The sequence below is a fragment of the Engystomops pustulosus genome, chromosome 1 (genome assembly GCF_040894005.1).
Source record: "Engystomops pustulosus chromosome 1, aEngPut4.maternal, whole genome shotgun sequence".
Taxonomy (NCBI): Eukaryota; Metazoa; Chordata; class Amphibia; order Anura; family Leptodactylidae; genus Engystomops; species Engystomops pustulosus.
The window spans coordinates 158351925-158363178 of record NC_092411.1 but is presented as its reverse complement, the minus strand read 5'-3'; the positions used below and the strand labels follow the sequence as shown (position 1 = coordinate 158363178).

Sequence of the window (11254 nt, the reverse complement as noted above, 5' to 3'; positions counted from 1 at the left end):
TGTGTTATCCACAAAATAAACTGGCAAACTTTTACCATTTACGGATATTATTTCAGCGCTTCTTGCGCATCTGTTTACATTCCCCTCACCCGCCATATCCTAAACTTATAAGAACGCTACTACACTTGATCTTATACAAAAGGTTCTTAGAAGTGCTGTTTGGGGAGTAGCCTAGAGACAGGGGCTTAAATTGGCGAAAGCTCGCCTGGCAGCGGAGCGCCAGCTCCATGCCAAGAACCAACTAACATAGTTTTAACTACAGCACCTTTAATCTACTACTAGTTCACTGCCTCCATACATGGCCGCCTTATCAAACGTGCTGTTTCAGGCAGAATTTTGGGTTGTTTTCATGGCTTCCACAACAAACTTGTTAACTTTGTCGCCACCCTGCTGTGTAATCCTCAAAATATACTGGCAAACTTTTACCATTTACGGATATTATTTCAGCGCTTCTTGCGCATCTGTTTACATTCCCCTCACCCGCCATATTCCAAACTTATAAGAACGCTACTACACTTAACTTGGTGCAGGCTGGGACCGAGTCTGACCCTGGGGCTGGTCATATACTGCCGACGCAGAGGATTGCGGGGCCTACCTCGGTCCAGGTGTTTCAGGCCTACTATGCCTCCTCCTCCTCCCACCCCTCCTCCACCTCCTCCTCCTCCTCCGAATTACCATCCGTGGGCATGGCGCCATCAGTCGGTAGCTCTAGGCACAGCAGCAGTGCCGTCGCTAAGCGACAGCAGGCGGTGCTCAAACTGCTGAGCCTAGGTGATAAAAGGCACACCGCCCAAGAGCTATTACAGGGCATTCCGCATCAAACTTGTTAACTTTGTCGCCACCGTGCTGTGTAAGCCACAAAATATACTGGAAAACTTTTTTCATTTACGGATATTATTTCAGCGCTTCTTGCGCAGATGTTTACATTCCCCTCACCCGCCATATCCCAAACTTATAAGAACGCTACTACACTTGATCTTATACAAAAGGTTCTTAGAAGTGCTGTTTGGGGAGTAGCCTAGAGACAGGGGCTTGGATTGGCAAAAGCTCGCCTGGCAGCGGAGCGCCAGCTCCATGCCAAGATCCAACTAACATAGTTTTAACTGCAGCACCTTTAATCTACTACTAGTTCACTGCCTCCATACATGGTCCCCTTATCAAACGAGCTGTGTCAGGCAGAATTTTGGATTGTTTTCATGGCTTCCATGTTAACTTTGTCGCCACCCTGCTGTGTAATCCACAAAATATACTGGCAAACTTTTATCATGTACCGATATTATTTGAGCGCTTCTTGCTCACCTCCTTTGGTTCCTCTCTGCCACCCATTGGTTTGAAGCCTGAGTCCATTTAGGGTATGTTGCCATGCCACTCTCTAGCCTGCCGCTGCTGCCGCTGCCTCTGCATGCCGTCCCCTATAGTGTCAGGGTCAATTATTGGATGTTTTAGATGCTATCTAGCCTCATTCGGTCACTCTGTCATGGCCATGCTGTTGCCCATAATTTTGGCATAATGGTGCGATTAAGCAGCCTCAGAGGCATCCATGCATGCTGCCCCTGCTGTTTCCTGTCCATTTCCGTGGTGTTTCCATCCTTTTCTGAGGTTCCCAGGTGTTTGGCCAAGCTTCCCTGTGCAGAGCCTTGGTCCCCTTGAAAAATGCTCGAGTCTCCCATTGACTTCAATGGGGCTCGTTACTCGAAACGAGCACTCGAGCATCGGGAAAAGTTCGTCTCGAATAACGAGTACCCGAGCATTTTAGTGCTCGCTCATCTCTACTAATGAACTGATTAGTTCAGACATGCGGGTTAAGAAAAAAACGTGTCAAACATTTCTAGCCACTAGAAGAAAAGGCACTTTTCCGTGCCTACCGTGCCAAAACTGTAATGGGATAATTAAAGGGGATACATTCAACCACCCTCGCCAAGGGACTAAAATCCCTATTAAAAGTTTTTCTACATGCAACACTCAGTCCGTTGTATATATGTTAAAATGCCCGTGTGGGTTGGCATATGTTGGGCAAACTAGTAGAGCTGTTAAAACCAGATTAAATGAACACAAATCGAGTATCAGACAATACCACAAAAAGACACCAGAAGAACGCAGTACTGGCAGTGTTAAGGGTAAACACGAGACTGGTGTTGCTAAACACTTCCATGATTTCAAACATAATGTTAGTGACTTACGTTGGTTAGTGTTAGAAAATGTCGATCATGAGAATGAAGTAACTAGGAAAAAGAAATTACTCCAACATGAGGTATTTTGGATCACACAATTAGACACCTTGCATCCACTCGGCTTAAATGAACAATGTAACTTTAACCCCTTAGCGCTCTGCGCCGTAGCTGTACTGCGCTGAGTCCCGCGAATAGCGCTCAGCGCAGTACAGCTACTGCGCAGAGACGATGCCGGTTCAGCGCTGTATAGCAGCCGAACCGGCATCGTTAGCCGCAGGATTTCAACGGTAATCTACCGTTGACATCCCCGGCTAACACCCGCGGTCGGAGTGGGCTCCGATCGCGGGTGTTTAACCCGTTAAATGCCGCGGTCAACGCGACCGCGGCATTTAACATGCCTTCTGGGGGTCTTTACATCACAATCGGCCCCCCCGCACCGTTTTCGGGGGGGCCGATTGCTGTTTTGGCACCTCTGGGGTCCGATCGGGACCCCAGAGAAGCCTGGAGGGTTTACCTTTAAGATGGTGTCTGTGACGTCATCTTAAAGGCAAAGTGTCAGCCTATGCATCTGCATAGGCTGGCACTGATAATACCCTGCAATACATTAGTATTGCAGAGTATTATCAAGAACAAGCAATCAGATGATTGCTTGTTCATATCCCATGGTGGATCATGTAAAAAAATGTAAAAAAAAATGTTTTTCAATAAAAAATTACTTTATAAATCACTAAAAATGCCCATAAGCCCCAAAACATATAAAGAGACATATAACACTCAAAAAAGTCTAAATCATAACACAAACCCCACATATATAGTATCACCGCGTCCGTAACAATCCGTAGAATAAAACTAAATAACTATTGAACCCATATGATGAACGCCGTAAAAAAAAACCGTTAAAAACACGCCAAAAATTAGTATTTTTACCTATTATATCCCACTAAAAATGCAATAAAAAGTGATCAACAAAACATATGTACTCCAGAATGATATTGTTGCAAAGAACAACATGTCCCGCAAAAAACAAGCCATCAACCAGCTCTGTAGCCAAAAACGTAACAATGTTATGCCACTTGGAAGCCGGCGATGCAAAAATGATAGATTTTTCCCCACATTAGGGTTTTATTTGGCAAATTTAGTAAAACATAAGAAAAAATATTCATGTCTGGTATCCCCGTAATCGTATCGACCCATAGAATAAAGATAACAGGATTATTAGGCTATACGGTGAACACAAAAAAAAAAAAAGTAAAAAATCCAGTACATGATGCTTTTCTACTCATGACCTCAAAAAAAAGTTCCAAAATTTTCAACAATAGGTGATACCAACCCCAAAATGGTAACACTGGAAAAAGCATCTCGTCCCGCAAAAAAAATGCTGTCACATGGCCCAAATAACGGAAAAGCGAAAATGTTATAGCCTTCAAAAGGGGGCAACCAGAAAACTAAAATCCTGGCAGCTGCAGGGTGCTCCTTCCCTTCTGCGCCTTGCTGTGCCCCCATAACACAAGTAATGTCCACATGTGGGGGGTCGCTGCACTCAGGAGAAATTGTAGAACAAATTTTATGGTGAGTTTTCTCTTTTTATCTTTTGGAAATGTGTAAATTTTAGGGCTAGATGAACGTATAACCGACAAAATTTGACCATTCTAAATTTCACCGCCATTTTGATTCAATTACTATGAAGATCTCAAGGGGTTAACAATCTTTGTAAATGCTGTTTCTGATAGTTTGAGGGGTGCAGATTTGAAAATGGGTTGGTTATATAGGCGGTTTTGTTGCTAAAATTTGATTTCAAACAGTATTTATCCCCAAAATAGTCAATTCCGAAAATATGGAAAATCGCTATTCGATTTGTAGGCCGCGTGACGTCAAAATAAATTATCCAAACATTTCAAAAATTATGAAAATGTAAAGTAGACAAATGGGAAATGTTATTCTGCAAGTTATTTAGGTGTTAAATCTATCTGCCTGAAAACGCGGTGGTTTTGAATTTCGAAAATGGCAAATTTTTCTAAAAATTCATCATTTTTTTCTTTTTTTTGTAAATAAACGCAAAACGTATCAGCCAAAATTTACCACTAAAATGAAGTACAACATGTGGGGAAAAAACAATATCAGAATCGCTTTGATAAGTAACAGTGTTCAAAAGTTATAACCATATAAAGAGACGCAGGTCAAATTTCAAAAAAAAGTTGCGAGCCTTAACCTGCAAACAGGCTGCGTCCTTAAGGGGTTAATGTATTTTTATGATAAAATAGATTTTTTCAGTAGCGTGCTGTCTCATCATTGTATGACAGGTTCTATAATGTTAACTGTTTTGTACTTTATGCATAGATGTTAAAATGTTAAAATACGTAAACTTGTAAACTTGTTTGTATATAAGGCACATCCTGTCATCATGGCGCATGTCTGAGGAAGGAGGTTCCCCTCCGAAACGTCACGACACACCGGACTTTCATTGTCTCAGTAAGGCGCCACCGCTGTAAACGTGTGAACTACTCTATGGACTTTGGCAAACACACTCTGAAGTATGGTGATGTACTGATGTCTTATTTATGATGAAAATATAAAGATTGTTGTTTACATACGTTCGGTCTCCTGGTTCAAACAAACACTAAAGAGCACTAATGCACTTTTGTTTTGCACAGTCTACTTGCCCATGCCTGTACGTGGGTAAAACTATCCAACAATTACGGAGGAGAATTTCAAGCCATATTAGTTCAATTATAACAAACAAAGATACTCTAATTTTGAGACATCATCGGGGGCGCGGCCATGACAGCCCCGGGTCTTCATCAGACCCGAGACTGCATGGTTTCTGAAGATTCCTTACAATGAGCCAGTGGCTCATTGTAATGAATCCTATGCAAAAACGCCATATACAGCAATACATTAGTATTGCAGTATATGGTAGTAATGATCAGACCACCTAGGGTTAAAGTACCCTAGAAGGTCTAAGAAATAGTGGGAAAAAAATGTAAAAACATGCATTTTTTTTTTCAATTTTTCCACATTTGGAATTTTTTTCCAGCTTCCCAGTACACAGCATGGACAAAAAAAAATCACGGAAAAGTAAAATTTGTTACGCACAAAATAAGCCTCAAACAGCCCTCAATTTGAAAAAGTTATGGATTTTTGAAGGTGGAGAGCGAGATATGAGCGAAAAAACCCTGCGTCCTTAAGGGGTTAAGGGAAGACAGCTGTTACAAGCTTCAGCTACAATCTTTATACATATTGAAAATCTTTGACTTTGACATAGTGGAGGGAATGTATTAAGACTGGTGTTTTAAACGCCCCCAGCCAAAGCCCATATCTACTAAGAGTCACTGGCCTATTGGTAGATTGGGTAAAAATTCTTCCAGCTCCGATCAGGTCTGGACCGGTGGCGACCTCAGAGCAAGGTACCCCCCACTCGCTTTGCTCCCTGTCCCCACAACAACCCCAAAGTGGCATTTGGTTCATAGAAGCCAGGAAACTAGAGGAGAGGGGGAGATTTATGTGCCTTATATGCCAGTTTTCTGGTGCAGTAAATCTTCCTCATGGTTCTCATACACATGACCGATTTTTAGCAGGTGCTAAAATGAACGATTTTTAGCAGACTTCTTTTGGTGCTGTCTCACAACGGGATGTATTACTATGGAGATAAACGAAAAAAAAGGGTTTGAATAGTGGCTCACCTTCACCTATGGTCTTGCTCTGGGAGTGCGTCCGGACCCCGATGTTTTGTTGCAAATGTAAGTAAGATTCACTCTGGCACTGACGAGGCTTTTAAAAACCTTCAATCTGTATTTTCTTCCAGTTTCGGAAAATATATGATAAAATAAGACATGACATCCCAATGGCAACACCAGTTGTTACATATTGAGGGACATAGGCCAATGCCTATTCTGGAGTGAATCGTACTTACATGTATTACTATGGGCTTATTCACACAGCTGGGAATTCCACAGTACCGTGTCGCAGGTTAGTGGCTTTGAGAAAAACCTCAGAGCAGGTCTTCTTCTATCCTATTCTGTATTTGTGGATCTATTGCTAGGTAAAACAATTATGGACATGCCAAGGTGTTAGAACAGGCTACTGACATAATTTTCAAATTTTTTGCAGATCCATTTTTGTGGCCATATTGCTCACACCTCATCTGCATTGCCATGTGCCAATACAGGCTGCAAATAGGGGAATGTTCGTGGCCCGTTTTGACCGGGTTGAATTGGGTGTCGCTTGCCCCTGCCATCTCCATAGGAGCCGAGTGGCCGCAGCTATGTCTGTGCTTTATAAAAGTCAATGGCTGCTGTGAGCTAGCTGCAATTTCTGACGCTGGCTCACAACCTCCATATATGGTCATGAAGGCCTTAGCTTTTGACAAATACTGTTGACATACAAGCCATTAGAGATGTATTTTGTGGGCACAGGAAAAATACATTTCTATGCAGGAAGCCTTAAAGTGGAAGAAATTAAAAGGAGCATAATACAAAATCAAAAAACAAATCCCATTTTATTACCAAACAATGATAAATAATGTGAATGAACAAATACTGTTGACACATGGCCATTACAGACATATTTTATGGCCACGAAAAAAATACGTTTGTATACAGGAAGCCTTAAAAGGGAAGAAATTAAATGAACTCTACCATTTGATTGGATGCATTATGAAGCAAGCATACCTTGAGAATGCTGTAGCTACACTGATGCAGGAGCATATCTTGGTTAATCCCTGAGTTGAGTGGTTTTGCTAAAAAAACAATTATAACATTGAGGACCTTCGGAAAGCTGGATTGCATGATTGCACAAGTTACACAGAGCTTGAATTACACACGGGGCTTAGACTAGACAGGACTAATCAAATTGAATTGGATGACTCATGCACAGCAGATGGGGGATGGTGCAGCAATTGATTATTCTGCTTTCAGGAACAACCCAGGGATTGCATCATCCTCTGGTTCAGTGAATAACTAATGTGCTAGGAAAAGTGCTGAGCCCAGCTACAGTAGTGAGACAGCTTCATTATCATAATTCTATAATTGTTTTATGAGCAAAACTACTCAGCATGGGGATTAACCAAGATATGATCCTGCATCAGTGTAGCTACAGTATTCTCAAGGTTTGCTTCATAATGCATGAAATCAAATGGTAGGTTTCCTTTAAAAAGGAATTATACAAAATTATATAAACAATGCATATTGTGTTAGCCAATGGTTATTATAGTCGCAAAACCACTCCAGTTCCCCCACCCCGTTCCCCAGTGTATGCATGGTTCAGGCCACTTTATTGTGACTTTTTAAATAACCAAGAAGCCAGAGCTGCTGACAGATTTATTGAAGGGCCAAAGCCACTTTAAAGGGACCCTGTCAGATACATCTATTCTCCCAAACTGAAGGTTCTACCTAATTTTCATTTAATGAGTTGCTCTGCATACTGATGTTGAAATGAGTATTTGGCTCCGCTGCTTTGAATTATAAAATTAACCGCTCCCCCAGTCTTTATTGTAATCCTGTGAACCAACCACTGTGAGACAACCAAATGTTCCTGAGCTGAGTCAGACTGCAACACCCCCTTCCTTCCATGTCCTTTTGTGACATTTCAATATCATCATGTAGAATAACTCACTACAGTAAATGAGGTAGGACCTTCAGTTTGGGGTGCTAGATGTGTCTGACAGGTTCCCTTTAAAAATATTACAAGCAGTGGAGCTCTGAAGACAGTCCAAATACTGTCACGTGGAGCCTCTATATGCCCCTTTATGTATAATTTCAGCTCTGCATAGCTGCCTTGAAAAATTTATTTGGCATGTCTTAAAATTCTCCCAAATGCCTTACTTATCTCTCGATTCTTTAGTGAATATATAATTGGATTCAGCAGAGGTGTAACAATAATATAGAAAAGAGAGAGGATTTTGTTTATACTTAAAGACTGCTTCTTTGAGGGCACACCATAGAGAATAAAGAGAGTCCCGTAATATAAAGAAACTACAGCCAGGTGGGAAGTACATGTTGAGAAGGCCTTCTGTCTTCCTTTCTCTGACTTAATCCTTAAGATTGTGTGAATTATGCAAGCATAAGACACAATGATGAAAATAAATGGGAAGAAGGTAAAAAGGAAAGAGAAGGAAAATGCCACCATCTTCACTGTTGATATATCAGTGCAGGCAAGTTCTAGAAATGGTGCAAGATCACAGAAGAAATGATCAATTGTATTTAAGTGACAGAACTGAAGTTTAGATAAACCTATTGCAACTGGAGATGTAGGAGTAAATCCAGCTGCCCAACAGAAAGTTATAAGACCTCGGCAGCATCTAAAAGTCATAACAGAAGAGTATTTCAAGGGGTTACAAATGGCCTGATAGCGATCATAAGACATGACAGTTAGAAGTAGACATTCTGTTGCTGATATTGATCCAAATATATAGTACTGTAGAATGCAACCAGAGAGTGTGACTTTTCCGTTTTCTGTCCACAAGATTTGCAGCATGTTTGGCACAATATTAGAAGTTAATAACACATCAGATAATGAAAGGTTGCTTAGAAAGAAGTACATGGGAGTATGGAGGTCCTTTACATTTGTCACTAAGCATACAATGAAAAAATTCCCAATAAATATTACAATATAAAATAAAAGCAGAAAAATAAATAAAATTATTCTAATGTTATGAAACTGCTGAAAACCAATTATTTGGAATTGGGAGTCTGGTGTGTGGTTAAATGTATTCATTTCTTCAATGTGAGTTACAATCTGGAATCTAACAAACATACAATGAATTGCAATCCAATTATTATAGTTTTGGTGACATAACAATACAATAAACTCCCTACTACCATTCAGATGGGAATCAGCTTCATCAGAGTCTCCTCATTCATCCCTCTCCCTCTGCAAGTGAGCAGGGGAGAGGCAGTGAGGATACATTCTTACACAAAGTGGTAGTAGAATTACATAGTTTATTGTATCAGACTTTAATGAACATAGATTTTAAAATTTATAATGATATTTAGAAGATTAAATCCTATAAAGGGCTGTGAAAGAAAATATAAATAAAGAACCAAATTTCTGTGAATGAAATTTGTTAATAAGATCAGGTAAATCGATATCTGCAATTATCCTATTAAGATTCTGTAACTGATACATTACATATTTGTCTGTAGATCTAGTTTATGTGAATATAGTGGCCTACATATTAAACTGGCTGCCCCAGTTTTCAGGTTCATTTTTCACATAAATACATGTGCAAACTGCTTGCAAATGTATTTATTAAGCGATTGCACCATTTTTGTGCACCTAAAGGGGAGTCCTGATACGGATACACACCGGCCGCCACATTTACATCTGAAGTGACTCACGCTTGTTAAAGTGAGTGGACCAAAAAAACCCATGGGATCGTCCGTTTAAGTACAATCGGTGCAAGCAGGGTGCGCCATATTATTTTTCTTCATCCTTACCCTTCATGCCCTACCTTAAAATGTAATCCGAAAGCAATGATACAGTAATATATGTGATCCTTATAGGTTACAACTCATAACGTGTCAGTAGATATCATGGTTCATGTTTTATAGATTTCCATTGTCTGTTTATAGTACACATCTGAGCACAGTGGCTCCCCTGAGCTTAATTAGAGTAGTGTTAGCAATTTATTTTTTTTCTTATGAAAATCCACTACTGAATTAAATAATATGTTTTACTGATACAAATTAGTAGCAGAGCAGTAGCAATGAAGCTATTTTCAAGCGTACAAAATGGTGTTACATGGATGGCATTTATACCCCCAGGAACACCATTCTACAGTGTGTAGGTCATTGCTATATTTACATTTTATATACACATATTTTTATGCACCTATTTATGTATAAATTGCAACTTTGTTAAGTCTCTCACAATGATGTAATCGATGGTGTCACTTCCTGGGCGTATATATGCCCTCCTTCAAACACCATTTTGTTTGCTTTAAAATAGCTCCATTGAGTGGCTGAAACATTGCACTTTCACTTTGGGTGAAAAAATGTTTAATCCTTCAAGGAGTGCTCATGCTCTACTATTTATTTGGAATTAGCTTACCTATGTGTGAGTCGGATTGACTGGGGTTTTCACCCTGCATTAGGGTATATTAACTCTTTATTAAACAACTTTCTTTTTGAGCTTCACATCATTGTATAATCATTGGTTTGTCGCAAATCCTTGAAAGGTCAGATGACAGCATTAAATAGTTGCTGATCTGCAAACAGTAAACTCTGACATCTGATAGCATCCATTTGGCATTAGTTTTATTCACATTAAAATAGACCACTATGGGATGGTATAAACAGTAAGCATGGACAGGAATAGAACCAGCTTTGTGACCACAATATACATATATGGCCTAATCTTGTTCTTTAATTGCATTATCCTGCAATTAAAGAGGCTATGAGATTAAATCCAAAAACTAAAGACAATACCCCAAAATGAATATACAGCAAATAGTGTACAAAGGGTACAAAAAATGTTTTAGCTATTCAAAATTTTTCCAGAAATTTCAGTGCCAAATGTGTTTTGTCCAACATTTGTCAACAAATTAACGCTCTGCCGCCGCAGATTAGCATACAGGTTCCTAAAGTGACCCCTCCTAGGTGACTCGTGACAATGAAATGAACCCAAAACTGCCTGGTCGTATTTGGCTTTTTCTCCAGCATATCTGAACACCTTTGTAGAAGCCTTGGAATGATCCAGTCCAGGAGTAGATCATAAACAGGATTGTACGCCTTTACAAGAACCTAAAACGCCAGAAATCACAGCCAGAAGCAGCAATGGAATCTAACCTTGCTCTCAGAAAAGACAAAATGGAGTCTGGGCCGGTCCGGTGACTAAATTTGAGGTTGAGCAAGCTTTTGTCATCATTTGGCATTATTTGTGATTATTTGCCAGCCCACTGTATTTTATACAGATATGATATAGAGACATACATACACATGCAGATGTGAAACATCACATGTATACGTAATGATACAGATTCATAGGGCACGGAAATACAGGACCAGAGAAATCACACTTTAATGTGAATGCAGCCCAAAAGTTGTTGACTCATTTATATTACATATTCTATGTAATTAGCTATTTTT

The 11254-nt window shown here is 40.0% G+C and overlaps 1 protein-coding gene across 1 annotated transcript; it reads right to left on the bottom strand.

The window, feature by feature from the left end:
* Positions 1–7952: 7952 nt before the first annotated feature.
* LOC140120934 (olfactory receptor 5G9-like) lies at positions 7953–9611 on the bottom strand. The gene is made up of 2 exons (XM_072140022.1): positions 9605–9611; positions 7953–8737 (listed from the first exon to the last, which is right to left on the bottom strand). Exons 1-2 carry the CDS (start codon positions 9609–9611, stop codon positions 7953–7955), a joined length of 792 nt encoding a protein of 263 aa, XP_071996123.1.
* Positions 9612–11254: the final 1643 nt, after the last annotated feature.